General features: G+C 52.3%; 1 protein-coding gene and 1 long non-coding RNA gene across 8 annotated transcripts; one reads left to right on the top strand and one right to left on the bottom strand.

The window, feature by feature from the left end:
* Positions 1–2,852: 2,852 nt before the first annotated feature.
* On the bottom strand, positions 2,853–15,373 carry HYOU1 (hypoxia up-regulated 1). Of its 7 annotated transcripts, none has more exons than XM_025465283.3 (26): positions 15,216–15,373; positions 14,274–14,371; positions 13,943–14,036; positions 13,692–13,770; positions 13,380–13,534; positions 13,208–13,284; positions 12,727–12,908; positions 12,004–12,119; positions 10,742–10,934; positions 10,396–10,530; positions 10,156–10,238; positions 9,902–10,034; positions 9,545–9,732; positions 8,802–8,940; positions 8,263–8,323; positions 8,045–8,124; positions 7,471–7,656; positions 7,162–7,334; positions 6,910–6,997; positions 6,672–6,794; positions 6,370–6,503; positions 6,155–6,239; positions 4,899–5,133; positions 4,763–4,810; positions 4,446–4,499; positions 2,853–4,314 (listed from the first exon to the last, which is right to left on the bottom strand). In XM_025465283.3, exons 2-26 carry the CDS (start codon positions 14,362–14,364, stop codon positions 4,250–4,252), a joined length of 2,997 nt encoding a protein of 998 aa, XP_025321068.1. In that variant the 5' UTR covers positions 14,365–14,371; positions 15,216–15,373; the 3' UTR covers positions 2,853–4,249. The 7 variants fall into 7 exon arrangements, with proteins under 7 accessions (XP_025321068.1, XP_025321073.1, XP_025321072.1 ...); XM_025465288.3 differs by having other exon boundaries at positions 2,853–4,311; XM_025465287.3 differs by having other exon boundaries at positions 4,446–4,496.
* Positions 15,374–15,433: 60 nt separating this feature from the next.
* Positions 15,434–16,995, top strand: LOC112671219 (uncharacterized). Its single transcript, XR_003143465.3, has 2 exons — positions 15,434–16,360; positions 16,684–16,995. It is a non-coding gene; the product is annotated as an uncharacterized LOC112671219 (long non-coding RNA).
* Positions 16,996–17,408: the final 413 nt, after the last annotated feature.

The following is a 17,408-nucleotide window of genomic DNA, read 5'->3' as shown; positions in this document are numbered from 1 at the left end:
CAGATGTCCCCTGGAAAAATTGCCCCAGTTGAGAACCACTGTATCAAATATTCCTACCTTCTAATGTAACCTAAGAGATCACGAAAACAACATCATGCCCAAAGGTAGTCACTGCTGTTCATAACATTGAAAAGTAGAAACACAGTGCGGGTGCAATAATAGATGAAAGATTGAGAAAACTACGGACTATCTATTCAGTGTTATTACAGAGTTAATAATGCCCATCTGATGATGGAAACTAGAGAATTCGAAATTGATCCTTCAAAACTAATGGCTATTAAAAGCTCACTGCTTTTATATTTAAGAATTACTAATGACATTCTTATGATGTTAGTTTAAAAGTATATGCCGAATTACATACCACTATGAGTTGAAATCTTAAAACCTGGACACACAGATTTATTCATTCATGATTGCCAGAACCTCGAAAAAGTAACCAAGATGTCTTTCAGTGGGTGGATAAACCATGATACATCCAGACAATGGAGTATTATTGGGAGCTAGGAAGAAATGAGCTGTCGAGCCATGAAGATATGGAGGCAGTGAAAACTCATGTTGCTAAGCAGACGTAGCCAGTCTGAAAGGCAATGTGCTGATTACTATTTGACACTCTGGAAAAGGCAAAACTATGGAGACAGCAAGAAGGTCTGTGGTTGCCAGGAGTAAGAGGGCACAGGGAGGGGTAGATGAATAGGCAAAGCATGTATTTTTTGGGGGGCAGTATATCTGTATAATGTAATGGTGGGTACGTATCATTATACATTTGTCCAAATACAAGGAATGTGCAATGTCAAGAGTGAATCTGATGTAAACTATACTTTTGAGTGATGACAATAATCAATATAGGGTCCGAAATGATTATAACTATACTACTCTGGTAGGGGGGATGTTGATAGATGAGGGGGGCTAGCCATGTATGGAGCCAGAGGGCACATGGGAAGTCTCTGTACTTTCTGCTCAATTTTGCTATAAACCTAAAACTGCTCTAAAAAATAGTTTTAGGGACGCCTGGGTGGTTCAGTGGTTGAGCGTCTGCCTTCGAACTAGGGCGTGATCCTGGAGTCCCAGGATCGAGTCCCACATTGAGATCTCTGCATGGAGCCTGCTTCTCTCTCTGCCTATGTCTCTGCCTCTGTGTCTCTCATGATTAAATACATTTTTAAAAATCTTAAAAAAAAAAAAATAGTGGAGGGCAGCCCTGGTGGCTCAGCGGTTTAGCGCCACCTTCGGCCCAGGGCGGGATCCTGGAGACCTGGGATCGAGTCCCACGTCAGGCTCCCTGCATGGAGCCTGCTTCTCCTTCTGCTTGAGTCTCTGCCTATCTCTCTATGTTCTCATGAATAAGTAAATAAAAATCTTTTAAAATAAAATAAAATAAAATAAAATAAAATGAGACATACAGAATGCAAGCCCAGATCCTTTTTTTTTTTTTTTTTGCAAGCCCAGGTCTTTAAAAAAAAAGTGGAAAGTTTACTCCTCCAAAAAAAAAAGTTTAAAAAAGAGACTTCTAGGCTTAAAACTTGTCAGACATGTTCAGCCTTCAGAGAAAAATAATGTTCATGGTCATTACTTATTCAGTTTTTTAGACATGTGATTGATGACTAGAGTGGTCTTCCTTTGGTAAAATATGGTTCCATCAAGACTGATGAACAGGGATCCCTGGGTGGCGCAGCGGTTTGGCACCTGCCTTTGGCCCAGGGCGTGATCCTGGAGATCCGGGATCGAATCCCACGTCAGGCTCCCGGTGCATGGAGCCTGCTTCTCCCTCTGCCTGTGTCTCTGCCTCTCTCTCTCTCACTGTGTGCCTATCATGAATAAATAAAAATTAAAAAAAAAAAAAAAAAGACTGATGAACAACCCAAGTTAATTGTGCTGGTGAATTAATTGAGTGGTGAATCATTAGCAACATTCTTTCAGAGCAGTTAACAGCAAGGGCTAACAGATCAGAATTAAGTTCAAACCTAGCTGAGGAACTTAACACGTCTGATTCCTTGAGTTACTGAAACCTCTATAAACTGTCCATTTTTCATTTATTTTTTAAGAAGGCTCCATACTGGGCAGCCCCGGTGGCACAGCAGTTTAGTGCCGCCTTCAGCCCAGGGCAAGATCCTGGAGACCTGGGATCGAGTCCCATGTCAGGCTCTCTGCATGGCGCCTGCTTCTCCCTCTGCCTGTGTCTCTGCTTCTCTCTCTCTCTCTCTGTGTCTCTATGAATAAATAAATAAAATCTTAAAAAAAAAATTAAAGAAGAGGCTCCATACCCAATGTGGGGCTTGAACTCATAGCACTGAGATCAAAGAGTCACATGCTCTACTAGGTCAGGCGGCCAGGCACCCCACAAACTGTCAATTTCTTTTTTTTTTTTTTTTTTAATTTTTATTTATTTTACTTATGATAGTCACAGAGAGAGAGAGAGAGAGGCAGAGACACAGGCAGAGGGAGAAGCAGGCTCCATGCATCGGGAGCCTGATATGGGATTCGATCCCGGGTCTCCAGGATCACGCCCTGGGCCAAAGGCAGGCGCCAAACCGCTGCGCCACCCAGGGATCCCAAACTGTCAATTTCTTATTTGCAAAATGGGATTGTCATCTTAAAGTGTCACCTAAAAAAGCCTGGGACACAGAGATCCAAATAACATCAAGGAGGGAAAAACAAAACCACAATTTTGTTTCCATGAAAAAAACGAAACAACTTACACATATGAATCTCAACTAAGTCCAAAAAGTTAAACTTGTGGTGGTAATAGTATATGTAATTTTAAGATTCAAATTCCCATCTTACAAATTTTCTATAATAAACACATACTGTTTATACTCAGGAACAAAACATTTTAAAAATCGCAGCACAAAAACTGTAGAAAAGAATATTTTATTGAAACAGTTTCTCAATTAACAATGGACCAAAGTACAATTTGACTCAAACCTGTCCAACCAGCCTCAACCGCTAGTGAAAGAACCCAAACATACAGGACGGGGTGGGACCTTTCGGTCTCATTTCTGCCAATGTGGCAAAAAAAAAAAAAAAAAAGGGAAAAGAGGACAAAAGACAGACACAACCAGGTTTCCCCTTGCCCTGGGAGCTGGGTGGCAGCTGTGGCTCCTGCTCCAGATGGAATCCTGGAAGACAGGCTCCCCAACATTGGCATGGTGGGTAAAGAGCCCCCACCTTAGCAGAGCAATGCAAGAAAGGCAGGCCAGCCCTGACCCTCTTCCTTCCCCCACAAGGACTGCCGCAAAGAGGGCGAGGTGGCATTTTTACATTCACACCACGGCCTCTCCTCCCAGGGTCTTGGGATAGGGGCTCACAGTAGAAAGCACATTTTGGTCAGCCCAGGGGGCCGGGGCCAGGGAAAGGCTATGTCTGGGTGGGCAGAACAGAGGAGAGAGGAGAGGGCCAGGAGTCACAGGGACATGGGGGAACAGGCTACTGGGAAAATGCAGACTCAGACAGTGCTCGCAGGATGCTGCACACCGGCCACTCCGCACGCTTTCCTGTGCCCCAGAATCCACAAGCAGGAGCTCCAGGGTTTTCACAAGTCTCTCCCACAGAGGTGGCTGGATTCCCTTCTTCGCTTTCTCCCTGCCTACTCTGGCCACCGGGGGGTGCACAAGCAGGTGGGGACTGATCTAGCTTTACTGCAGCCAGGCCAGATGGAAGGGTTTGGGCAAGAGGCAGATAGCTGCCTGACTTGCAACAGGAAGGGACCCATGGGAAGAGGAGTCACTGGGAATAGGGCCTTTTTGGGAAAGACAAGACCTTGGAGGATAAAAGAGCATAGATAGGCACTCAGAAACCAGACCTGGTAACCAAGGCTCTGTAGATGCTGGCCCCTGGAGGGCAGCCTTCGTGGTGGAAAAGAGGCAGGAAGGAGGGCAGAGAAGCCTGGAGACCCTAATATCCCAGGGTGTCCCTCCCCCTGCAGGGTCCATCGACCCCTCAATGGCCAATCTCTCACCTACCCACAGGCAAAGAATTAAGACATAATAGTGATTTTCCCCAAATTAGGGCCTGGATGGGTAGGGAACCAGGGGTGGGATTAGGAAATAGAACAACTGCAGTTTTTACCACAGAATCGTTGCAGAAGGAACTGGTGAGCTGTCCCCTCCTTCCCCTTCATCACACCTCCAATCAAGGTGAGAGAAAAGGAACCGAAGCCTCTGAGGGCAGGAGCAACCCCTCCCCCCGATGTTTAATAAATAGAGGAGGTAGGAGAAGGGAGCGGGATGAATGGGGACCTGGGGCAGGGGGGTTATAGTTCATCATTCTTCAAAGTTGGCTTCTGTCCTGTGGGCGGCTCCTTCTGCTCTGGTTCTGCTGGGAGTGGGGAAGAGCGAAGGGATGCCAGCAGGTGAAATGGAAGTAACTGGCCTCCATTCTGTGTCGATCCTCCTCACCCCAGAACCCGACCACCCTGGCTTCCCAGGTACCCCCAGCTCCACACTCACCTGCTCCAGGACCTCCTAGCTCCAGAGGTTCGGCATCTGTCGGTTCGGATCCTGCTTTTGGGAAGGAAGAGATTAGCCTCTGGAGAAGTGAGGAAGGAGTTAATGGAGGGGTTGGGAAACTTTTTCCGTAAAAAGCCAGACAGTAAATGTTTTAGGAGTTGTGGGCCACACTTGGCCTTTTCGTGCACACGCACGTATAACCTAAAAACATAAGACCCATTCATAATTTGGGGACCTTCAAGAAACAGGCTGTGCAAGCCAGGTTGCCAACCCTTAGGTTAAGCTACCCACGTTCCCAATCACTTTCCCCAACTCACGAGTCTCTTTCTCAGGTTCTGAAATGGGCTTTGCATCTTCAGTCTCGCCTGGAAGGAAACCACAGGCAAAATGTAGTCCCAGGAAGGAGAGGACTTCTTGCCCAGGAGCACCTGGAGCCAGGCACCATGTCCTCACCTGGTGGAGGAATGACCTTCTCTGCTTGGTCACTGGCATTGAGGGGAGGCTCTGCCCGGGTCCCGTTCTTGTCCTTGGGCCGAGGCCGGGGCTTGGCAAACTTGGCTTTATTGAGCAGATACTGCACCTCACGGTCCAGGGCCATCATCTTGGCCTCGATGTCTTTTGAGAGCAACACGGGCTTCTCTGTGGCGGGAAGCTTGGCCTGTTCAGCCATGGTTGCATTCTTCCAAGCCTGTAGGTGAGGCCAGGCCAGGCTCAGAGCTAGCCCTGGGGAGCCCAGGTTATCTCTGTCCCAGATGGAATACACCCCAAACCAGCCTCAGGCTCTTCCCTCAGATCTCAAACCACTCCCCTCCACCTGGCTGTGAGCCCCACAAGGGTGGGCAGGCACCTGAGGCTTTCTATCAAAGAATCCCAAACTACATGCTTGCAGCTTACGTCCTGTTACTTGGAACTGATTACAGTGAAACCTCCTGATTATTCTCTTATCCCTCCACTTCTTGAGCTCTGATTCAAATACACTCCCCACACATTCAAAAGGGAAGTTTCTGCTTCCTATGAAGTCATTCCCGCCTTCCCGGACCCCAGCCTACTTTCTTTTTTTTAAAGATTTTTATTTATTTATTCATTACAGGGCAGCCCCAGGGGTGCAGCGGTTTAGCACTGCCTACAGCCCAGGGCGTGATCCTGGAGACCCTGGATTGAGTCCCATGTCAGGCTCTCTGCATGGTGCCTGCTTCTCCCTCTGCCTGTGTCTCTGCCTCCCTCTCTCTCTCTCTGTGTCTCTATGAATAAATAAAGTCTTAAAAAAAAATTTATTCATGAGAGACACACACACACACAGAGGCAGAGGGAGAAGCAGGCTCCCTGCAAGGAGCCTGATATGGGACCTGATCCCAGATCCCAGGATCATGCCCGGAGCTGAAGGCAGACGCCCAACCACTGAGCCACCCAAGTATCCCCCCGGCCCACTTTCTGCATGCAGCTCAAGCCCCAGCTCCCTGGAGCAGTTGCTCTAATGTCCCAGGGATGGGCTCTGCTGCTACTCTGGTCTGACAACTCATGGGTGGCCATTACCCCTGTTGGGGGCTAATCAGACATGGCCTCAAATGTAAATGCCTTTTGCCTTCCCGATTAGCTGTGAGGCCAGGAGGGAGTGGCTGTTGAGCCTCCATTGTCCGCATCCCCCATGCTGCCTAGCACAGCACACCTTGCCAGATCAGTATGCCCCTAAGTATTTACACAGGGATTACCCAGGTCTCATTGATGACTTTCTCTAATGTTGTCATTTCCACCTCAGTGAAGATCTGGTCCATTTCTGGGATCAACCGGGCACCCCTGGAAGCCAGTAAGGAGACGGTGAGCCCAAGAGGAAGAGGGGTATGGGTATGCTTGTGGGGCATAGGAAGCTGATGGACTGTGAGGCCTGGCAGGATTGGATTAGGAAGAAAAGTGAGGGACTGCTTACTTGAGGAACATGCTGGAATGGTTGAGGAGATTATCAAGGGCAGACAGCCGTTCAGGCCACTTCTTGCGCTCTTCCACCCGAAAAAACAACCCGTGGCACAGCTTCCTCAGCTCAGTCAGCTTCTCCTTCAGCATCTGACGGATGCAGGTTGGGGATGGGCAGAAGGGTTAAAGGGAGGAGAGGCTGGCCCTGGAGTCAGCCCTGTATCCTGCTCATGGCCTCACACCCCTCACCTTCTCTGACCCTGGGAGACGAAAGCAACGGCTCCCATCCCACCCACCAAGTCCTAGGAGGCCTCTTACCACTGTGGTGGCCCCAAAGCCCTCGTCCTCCAGCCAGGTGGAGGCTGCACTGAGCCTCCCAGAGATTTCCTCACGCTGCTCCTCAGTGGACACTTCTTGGTACTCGGGCTGGTACAGTTTGTCCTAGGGAGGTGCACATAGGCCCAAGCATGCACCGAGCCCCTGAGGGCAAGGCTTCCAGAGTCAGACCCTCCTCAGACACAGGTCCCAGAGCAGGTGTGCCTCCCAGCCTACCAACCTGGGTCTCAAAGATAAAAGCTTCCAAGCTGTTGGCAGCCTTTTCCCGTTCTTGCTTCTCTAGGTCTCGGAGTGTCAAGTCTTGAAGTCTGTGGGACAAAAGAGTCACACGTGAAGAAGAGAACATGAGAAACTCAGACCCTGGGTCAGACAGCTCCTCCTCCCAGGGGGTGCCATTCCACACCCTGCCCACCTTACATACACACACACACACACACACACACACACACACACACACAGAGTCTCTACTCACTTCTGCGCCGAGCGGGCCAACTCATCCTCCGGCAAGTCAGGCAGGTCCAGAACCATCAGCTCCACCCCAATCTCCTCTACCATTCTCTGCTTCCGGGCAGGCTTCTGCTTCTTTTCTTCCTCTGGGGCTGGAGGCACAGGCTCAGACCCTGCTTCTTTTTTCTCACTTGGCTTCTAGCGTGGAAAGAAATGAGCATGTCAGGAAAAGATTTGGTCCTTCTCTTCTCCACAAGCAGGGCTCTAAGGTGCAAGAAACAAGGCAGGCATCGCTCAGCCTCTGGGTCCACACTGGCCTTTGCCTGTAGCTCACCTGGGCCTCAGACTTTTCCTCCTTTTCTTTTTCTGCAGCCTTCTCTTCCTCAGGGGCTGCATCCTCCTTAGGCTCAGTGGGTGGGGGCTGAGAAGTATCCTCCACTGGGGCCTCGGCCTCCTCCTTGAGCTCCGCCTGCTCTCCGGGCTCATCCTTACTCCCCTCGGCAGGGCTTTCCTCTTCCTCCTGGAAACAATCACAGATGCCACTGTATACAACAGTCACTAGCAGAGCCTGCGGAAAAACCAGCTCAGCGACACCACATCCCCCAGGCTGTGCTGCGAAGGGGCAGACAGACGGTGGCACGGGAATGGGCACTGCACTGTGCAGACCACGCAGTCTAGTCAGACGAGAGAGAAGCACTCGGAGATGAGGGGAATGTGGCCCGGAGCTCAAGGACAGGGGCAGCTTGGAGTCCAGAGAAGGAGGTGGTTCACTCAGCAGGGGCCCAGGGGAAGGGATAGTCTAGTCAGTCCCAGGCAGCTGGAGTGTGCCCCCAACCCCTGCCTCTGCTGCCACTACCTGGCCCCCCTACACCACCCTCCGAGCTTCCTCGGCTCTATGCTGGCCTTACCTGGACAGAGTCTGTACCGTTCTCTTTAGCGTCTGGTGTCGTACCACCGCCAAACAGGCTAGAGATGGTGTTGCCAAGTTCTGGGAGGAAAAAAGCCCAAAAACTCAAAGGGGACACAGCAGTGATGCTACCTCCTAACCCCAAGGCAAGGCCTGCTCGCCTCCCCCAAACACATGTGTGTGTGTATCCTCCCTCACACACGCACACACTCGTCTTACTGGTCAGAGTAGATTCCTCTTCCGGGCTGTCCTCCACCAGTGTCTCAAACACAGACTCCACCTGAAAACAGGGAGTCAAGCTGAAGAAACACACATTTGACCCACCTTTTCCCCGCAAACATCCTGCCAAAGTGGGTATCTCCTTACTCACATCCATGGGATGTGCAGTGGTGCTGCCTTCTTTTATGGGCTCTTGAGTCAAGTCACCTCCACCCCCTTTGATTATGAGCCCTCTGAGGACAGAGTCCTAACTCCTCTCCCATCCAAGCCCCTCACATCTCAACCTGACAACAGAATGGGCCATTATTTCCCACAGTACATATGAAACGATGTTAACCATTCTGTGGATCTTAAGTTTTACAATATCCATAAGCACTTAATATAGGATCTGAAAAGACCACACCAGATCCCTGGTTAGCTGTGTTCACAGCTGAGACTTTTCCATCTCCAAAACCCTTCTCGTTCGTGTTCTAACACCATGTGGAAGGACCACTCTGGAAAGGCCTTGCCCTGTCCCCAGGGCCTCCTCCTGTTCTCACCTTGATGAGGCTCAGCACGCCGCTCTCATCCAGGTTGAAGTGAGCCTTGATGCCCTTGGACTCGTAGTCAGGATACTTCTTGAAGCTCTCACCCACACCTTTTAGTTTCACTGTGGTCAAGTTCTGGGAGCCAAATACCCTGATTGGGGAGGAGAGAGTAATTCTGGGGAGCTCACCCAGCCCGCCTCCAGCTCTAGACTAGCACGAAGAAGTAGAAGAATCCTTAAAATTCCAGAATCCAGGATACTTGAGGGGTAGGTCAAAGTCAAGAGTACAGAGAAATCTTCACTACTAACTAAATGAAACAGAACCTTCATGGTGTTGAGAAGGGTCGTTTCGTGTTTGCTTGGGACCAAGCCATGGCAGCTCATGTGCCCAGCCCTTGAGAATCAGGAAACCGAGTCTGACCCCGCTGAAGCTCTGCTGAACCAGCCCCTCCAACAGAGATGAGGGGATTCAGGACTGGTCACCTCGGTGCTGGCTCTATGGCTGGTTGTTTATCAAGACTGCAGCTTTGTAAACGTGGATGTTTTTATGTCGTATGCAGTTTCTAAAACTTATTTTCCCACTAGATTTTAGTAAAATGTTTTTTTTTTTCCTTAAAAAAAAAAAAAGTCCTCCCAGCACGAAGTATTGGGCCCTCCAGAGAAGATGCTCACCCCAACCTTGACCATACACAGGCTGCTTCCCGTGTCAGCCCTGTGGCCTCAGATCCTCCCCTCTGGGAGTCCCCAGCCTCTCACCGAAGATCCTCAGGCCCCAGGAAGCCCAGGTCGCCATAGTTGATGTGGAAGTTGAAGTCATGGTTGTAGCGGTTAAAGGTGATGACTTTGCGTTGAGGGTAGGGCCCCATTCGGGAGAAGAGGACACGCTTATTGTGCTTCAGGCTGCGAACCCCAGGCTCCTCCTCCACCTCCCTTGTGAACTCCACCTACACAGCAGGCAGAAAGGAGGCACGCTGGAGAGTCAGAACAGGTTCTGGGGTCAGGGTACATGGAGGACCTCAGCTGGCAGAAAAACAAAAGGACAAGCCAGAGCAGAGGGAGCATCCTTAGTCCAGGTAAAGGGAGCTCATGGCCTGATCAGACGGGCCTACTCACCAGGATGGGGTAGATCACCGCATCTCGGACCACAAACGGCTTCACCTTGAAGGCTTTGCTGAGCGCGGCTGCCTGGTACACAGCCCCCATGGCAGCTGCTTCATCTGCGTTGACGTTCTTCCCTAGTTCCTCCCTGTCAAAGTCCTGCACCTTAGCATGTCTACTCCGGAGACTCCAGCCTGGCCTCCCTCGCTTCAGTCCCACAGCTGCCCAGCCCTGGAGCCCGGCCCCAGGGCCTCAATACCCACACTCACTTGCCCACAGCCTTCAGCAGCACCTCCTGAACTTTAGGGACCCGTGTGGCCCCACCGACCAGGATCACCTGCTCAATCTCATCCTACAGAGAAACAACGTGATATGGAACGGCTTGTAGTTAGTTTTCTCAGCGCTGACTGGTCCCTTAACATTCCTCCCCCTTCCTCCCCACCACCGAATCACTTTCTATTGCACCTGTCTCCCCACCCCATGTCCACATCTGACCCCACCACCCTCACCAAATTCATTTCGGCACTCTGGAGGGCCTGCTGTACGGGCCCAGGTACTCGCTCGAATAAATCAGCACACAACTCTTCAAACTCTGCTCGGGTCACTTTTGCCTTGAAGTCCACATCATCCATCAGGCCCTCGATCTGGGGGAGGATGAGGCGTGTCAGAGTTCCGCCCAGATCCTCCTCTGGCTGGGCAGGCCAGAAACCAAAGGACCAGGACTTTGGAGGACAGGAGGCTTAGGAAGAAGGAAGGGATGGGCCGCACTGCATGCCAGTGGCCTCGCTTAGGATGATGGGGTCCTTTACTCTCTGGGTGGGCAATATCCTCCCTCAACCAGCCACGAGTAGGCACCTGTGCCATGTGATCAGCGTTGGCGCTCAGGACAGTTTTGAGTCGATTTGCCTCCCGTAGCAGCTTGGCCATGGCCCGGGGGTTCTCCCGCACGTCCTTTGCTCTCTGGCCCTTGCGCTGTTCGTTGAAAAGTCTAGCCAGGTGCTCACGCAGCCGGAGCTCCATCTCCAGGCCCCCCAGGGTGCGGTCAAATCTTCAGGAGAAGGTGACAGGGAAAAGTGTGAGGAACCCACAGGGTCCCTTCATTGACCTAGGATCTGACTCTTGTCCCACATACATGGCTGACATCTCAGTGACAGTTCACCTACTCCTCCAATCCACTGTACTTACTGGACATCAACCACATGCCTATCTCTGGGGATGCAATTAAGAGAGGAAAAAGAAAAAAAGATCCCTGCTCTGAAGGAGTTTACAATCTATCACTGAATGAACACACGACTGTGAAATGTGTACCAGCCCATGAGTTACAAGGGACAGACCAGCAACAGCACCAGAAGACATAAAAGGGAAGTGTCACCTATCTACAGATGTCCGGGAAGATTCTGTGAGATGTGATGTTTGAGCTGAAATTTGAAAGATGAATGGAAGTAACGAGGCAGAGAAGGAGGAAAACAACCCTAGAGGGAGAAGGGTAAAACCCCGAGATGGGAGCCAGCAGAGTAAGTTCCCAAGGAGGCCAGGAATGGCTGGAGCTCAAAGAGCAAGGGGCTCTGGGGAGGACAAGTGGGCAGAGTCTGGGCTCTCACAGGCCAAAGTAAAGGTTTGGGGCCACTGAGGATTTTTAAAGAAACAAATTATAATCAGGTTGGCATTTTGAAAAGAACTCTCTGTCTGGCTGCAACGTGGAGAAAGGACTGGAAAAGGGAGAGACCCTCTCTCATAACCCTGTGGGTCAGAGATAAGGGCAGCCTGGACTAGAACGCCGGCGGCGGGAAAGCCAGACACAAGTGAACGGGTCTGAGAAAGAAGACAACGTCATCAATAAGCGTGCTGAAGCGACAAGATCGACAAAATGACTGCACGTGGTCTATTCATGGGTTTCCAAAGAAGCAGCTGAGGAAGTACTCTTTCAATCTTCCCAAACTGTCCTCCTCCCTCTCCACATTCCCCTGGGCCTCCAAAGAGGTACCCCATGATGACTGCTGCTTTAGGATAGCATTCATGCAGGGTGCAGGGAAATGAGGTCACTGCCCCTCCAAAAAAAAAAAAAACCCGGCCCGAGAGTGTCTCAGCAAGGAGCCCTCCTCCCAGCACCAACTTACCCCACGCCCCGGATCTGCAGCTGTGGCTGCATCCCTGCCTCCTTAGTCTTCACTGTCTGGTAGGTTACGATGGTACACACGGTGCTGCCAGAGCCCATATCATAGAACATGACGTTCTGTAGAGACACCAAAATGACTGTCACAGGAACCTTACCTAACTCCAGGTGCTTTATGCACTCTCCACTCAAAGCTGAAAAGCTCCAACCAGTGGTCGAGAAGGGCATTTTGTTACTGCATTCTGTCAAGGCTAGCCATGCAAACAAGATGCAAAATGAGCCACATGGCCTGCATCTTCAGAATCAGCCATCCTGAAAGTCTGGTTAGAAGTTCCTCCCCAGGGATGCCTGGGTGGCTCAGTGGCTGAGTGTCTGCCTTCAGCTCAGGTCCTGACCCCAGGGTTGTAGGATTGAGTCCCTCATTGGTTCCCTGTAGGGAGCCTGCTTCTGCCTCTGCCTGTGTCTCTGCCCCTCTCTGTCTCTCGTGAATAAATAAAATATTTTTTAAAATATTTTATTTATTTATTCATGAGAGACACCAAGAGAGAGAGGCAGAGACACAGGCAGAGGGAGAAGCAGGCTCCATGCCAGGAGCCTGATGCGGGACTTGATCCTGGATCTCCAGGATCACGCCCTGGGCTAAAGGCAGCGCTAAACCGCTGAGCCTCCTGGGCTGCCCAATAAATAAAATCTTAAAGAAAAAAAAAGAAGTTTCTCGATGGCTCACCTGGGCAGTCGTGTTGATATCTTTCCGGCGGAAGACACCATAGCTGAGAGCCGTGGCGGTGTTGTCATTGATGAGCTGTAGCACTTTGAGGCCAGCCATGCGAGCAGCCTGCAGCACAGCTCGGCGCTCAGCCTGATTGAAGAAGGCTGGAACCGTGATCACTGCATCCTTGATGGGCTGCTCTACAGAGGACAACAGAACGGGGCTCCCACCAGCTCTGTACCTCATATGACACTATCCTAGTCTTGGTACTATTGACACCTTGGGCCAAAAAACTCTTTGATTATATGGGGCTGTCCAGTACATCGTAGGATGTTTGGCAGCATCCCTGGCCTCTGCCATTTAGATACTGGGAGCAGCTCCCCAGATAACCAAAATAAAAATATCTGCAAGTATTCTCGAATGTTCCTGGGAGGCAAAACAACTCCCATAAGAGACCCTAGGGAGCCTGGCCACCGCTGCCCTCCCCTTAGCTACTCACCTGCAAAGTCCTCAGCCAGGGAACGGGAGTAATTGAGAACCATGCCAAGTACCTCCTCAGGTGAGAACTGTAGCTGCCTGGGGGTGGGGGAGTAGTTAAAGGCAAGAACAGTCATGGGTACTAGAGGAGCCCACTGGGCCTGCTGAGCCCACGTCCCCACCAGAGCACTCACGGGCTGATCTGGAAGTGCACAGTCTGCCTCTGTGGATCGAAGCCTAGCTCATGCTCTGGAAAACGGGCTCCGTAGAGGGCCACATGGGGGTTTCCCTCCTGCTTCCCCAGGAGGTGCTGGAAGTAACGCAGCGTCGCCTTTGGATTCTTGATGGCCTGAGATGAGGTACATAAGGAGCAGAGAGCATTAGGCTTCGAGGTCCACCATCACCTACCTGTCTTATCAGAGGTCGATAAGGGTTCAGGCTCTGGCGTCTGTCATCTCCTCCCCTCTGCCTACCGCTTCTGGGAAAGGGATGGGCTGCTAGCTCACCATGCTTGCTGCACTGTCTCCAAAGAATCTTTCATTTTCTTTCAGGGTCACAGTCACTGGGGTTTTCCTCCGGGATTCCCTGAAGAGACATAGGACCCAGGTGCCTATATATAGTAGGAGGTGGACTAAGGAGCCCCAACAATCCAAATACAATCACTAAAGACACCAAACTGGTGTGCAGGAAAGAATATACACTGGCTTGGAGAACAGACTCCCTCCCTCCCCACCCCTGACACTGGGGCTGTCCTCACTTGTTCAAGACAATTTCCATGGGTACTCCGGGTTTGACGATGGCCACCTTCATGGATTCACTGCCCAGGTCCACAGACATGACCGCCAGTGTGTCTGAAAAGGAAATAGATCTGTCAATTAGCCACCTCTTCCCCCACATTCCCGAGTCCCCTCTCACCAAAGCACACTGCTCTCCATAGAGAAGGTAAGACAGTGAAAAGATAAAGGCCTGTGTGTGTGTCCAGCAACTCAAGTCCAGAGGCTTCCAACCAAAAGCCTCCCCTCCCACCATCGATCATTCGTCATTCACTCATTTATTCTTCTTTGGACTCTGCTTCTGGGGGTACACACCACTGAGCGGCAACAGGTCTGCCAAGAGCACAGCCAGCACAGCCCAACAGGCTAGCCTCCTCGGCCTCTGCCTCCTGACGGTGGCTGCCATTGTGCCTCTGCGGGAGGAGAAAAACAACACTTGTAACCGGATGCCCTGAGTGAAGACAACCTCATCCCAGGACAGGGAAGCTTTAAGATCCATACTCCACTGTCACCCCGGGGGGCCGGAGGAGACTACACCCCCCACCCCTTCCGCAAATCACACAAAGGGTCCTGGGCTCCATCCACCACATCCCTAAACACGGAGGGTACCAGGATAGGAGAGAGGAGACCAGAGCCTTCCGCCCACTGCACAGGCTGTAACCGGCGCACCCTAGCACTGCCGCTGCTGTCAGACACCGGGGTGCGGCCAGGGATCCCCGCCCAGGGCTCAACTACCTCCCTACACCTGGAGCTCCACGGCCGGCGCGGAGAGCCAGGCCGGGCCTGGACGGGAACTGAGAGGTGGTGACGTCGGAGGAGGCTAGGATGTTAGAAGGGCCCGTCTGCCCCTCGGAATCCCTTCGGGGCGCCCCGCCCGCCCCCCGGTTCTCCATCACAGCCCCCGGCCCCGCTGCCTACACGGACGCCGCGCCTGGAACGCTAGGATTCTTCGCCCGGCGGACACCGAGTCCCCTCCGAGCTCCCCGGAGCCTCACCTGGCGAAGGCGCCGGCTCCCACTCCCGGAAACGCGGCCCAGCCCACCCCGAAGACGCGGGGGCGCCCGGGGGACCGAGCTGCGGGGCCGAGCGCACCGGCGTCCGCGCGGCCCTCGCTCCCGCTCCCGCTCCCGCCCCCGGAGCTAGCACGCTGCCTCCTCCCGGAGGGGTGGCCGGCTCGCAGCGCCATCCCCACCCCCGCTGCCGCTTGCCTGCGCTCCTGCGGCCCCAGCCCTGGGACAGACGCGGCGGCGGACGTACCCACGAGGCCGGCAGCGCACCCCCAAGCCCGCGCCCTTCACAACTCCCCTCGGTTTGCAAACTGTTACATTAGCCACCAATCTCTCCGCGGCGTCTCGCGCACCAGCCGGCCCCGGACGCGGCGCGCGCTCATTGGAGCCTCCGCCGCCCGGCCCTGCGCCGCGCGCCCGGCCCCGCCCCCGCCGCCCCGGCGCGCGCTCCCATTGGGCCACGTCCTGGCCCCGCCCCCGCCCCCGAAGCCGGCTGGGGCCCCGGAGGCCGCCGAGGGGCCAGTCCGCCGGTTGGGGGAAAACCGCCGACGCCCGCCGGGGATTGGACCACGTCACGGGCCCCGCGCCCGCCCCGGTGCGCTCCCGGACCTTTCCGGCCTCCCGCACCGGATGCCCGGCGGCCGGGGTCGGGAGCCGGGGGACCCCGGTGCGGCGGGCGCACGGACGGTCCCGCGCTCGGCCCTGTTTCTCCGGCCTCCTGCGGAGCCCCGGCCGCGGGGGGGAGTGAGCCGCGTCCCCTCCGCAGCCACGCGGAAGAGGTGCTCGCTTGCTGTTGGTGTTGGACCGCCCTGGGCTTTGGATGGAAATCAGCATGGCCGCGCTTCAGGGGTGGCCCACCCCGCCCCGGTCCCCCGGTGACACTGAAGCCACCGGCAGAGATGCTCGCTAGTGGGACGGAGATGACACTTGGATCGGTGGCGGAATTTGGCCGGGACTCCTTACTCTGAGCTCCATTTATTTATGAGAGACACGGAGAGACAGAGATGGGCTCCCTGCGGGGGGGGGGGGGGGGTCAGTGCAATACTCAGTCCCAGGACCCAGGGATCACGACCTGAGCCAAAGGCAGACGCTCAACCTCTGAGCCACCCACGTGTCCCTCTAAGCTCCATTTTTAGGGACAGAATATTCCAAAATGCCATGCCCTGTACATAAAAGAGAGACTTTTATTTGTGAGGCTGTAATTGATCTTAAATGCACCACCTCAGATTTTCATTCCATTAAATTTTGTGTATCTTCCCTTCTCTTTTCCTGCTTCGAAATCCAAATTAAAGTACCTCGGACAGGTATTTGGCGCTCCTCCCTCCCTTCTGTCTATTTTGCAGCTCTTGAAGTGTGCGCGGCCCTTGGAGAGCGCTCCTCTCCCATTTTATTCATGTGAGCGCGCTTTTCTTAATTTTGGAAAATTGTTCTGTTTCCTCCTCTCCCCAAGTCGACTCTCGGCCTCCCTTTTACAGGAGTCTCCCCCGAAGGCCCTGGGCAGAACTTTTTTTTTTTTTTTAAGATTTTATTATTCATTGGGGGAGGCGGGGCAGAGACACAGGCAGAGGGAGAAGCAGGCTCCGTGCAGGGACCCCGACGTGGGACTCCATCCTGGGTCTCCAGGATTAGGCCCTCGGCCAAAGGCAGGCGCTAAACCGCTGAGCCACCCAGGGATGCCCTAAGAGATTATGTATCTGTTCTTTCTTTACATTTTTCAGGATTCTTCAGGAGACAGAGAAATCAGGTGTCTATACTTAGAAGATAAACCTACTGGCAGTACCGGGGAGAGATCTATTTTTCTTCAATCTGAATTGTTCAGTCTTCATATGGAGACCTTGGTAGAAACAAGGAGAAATAAAACCTTTTGATACCATCCTCAACCTCACTCTCTCTGGACTACTTGCTATTATGAGTGTGGTGTGTAACCTTCCAGATCTCTTCCTGTCCACTTACTGTACATAGTATCTTGAAACATGTAGTTTTTGCTGTTTTCTAAATGATAAAATATTACATAATTAGATTGTTCGCAATTTGCTTTTTTGTGTGTGTGTGTGTGTGACTAATAACAGATCACGGAGCCTTTTCCTTGTCAGTGTGTAAAGATTCACCTCATTGTTTACTGCTATAGAACATTGCATAGCATGGGGGTTGTTTAGCCGCAGTAATGGACATATGTTGTCATTTCAGTTCCACAGAAAGATTTTGTTTCTGTATGACTGCCTTTACTTTTGAGTAGCTATCTGGGAGGGTAGATTCTTAGCAATCATTTCAAACAGATGCATTTTAATGTTTATTGGGCCTCTGTCTTAGGTGCTGTACTAGGTGTGGGATTCCCAAGATGGGGATGACTATGTCCTTGTTTTTAGAAAAATCACAGTCTGTTGGGAAACAAATATATTCATGGTTTCAATGCACTCATTAAAAACCTATTGAATGGCTACAA

Source organism: Canis lupus, chromosome 5 (genome assembly GCF_003254725.2).
Source record: "Canis lupus dingo isolate Sandy chromosome 5, ASM325472v2, whole genome shotgun sequence".
NCBI lineage: Eukaryota > Metazoa > Chordata > Mammalia > Carnivora > Canidae > Canis > Canis lupus.
Note: the sequence above shows the minus strand (reverse complement) of the source record. Positions and strands in the feature narration are given on the sequence as shown.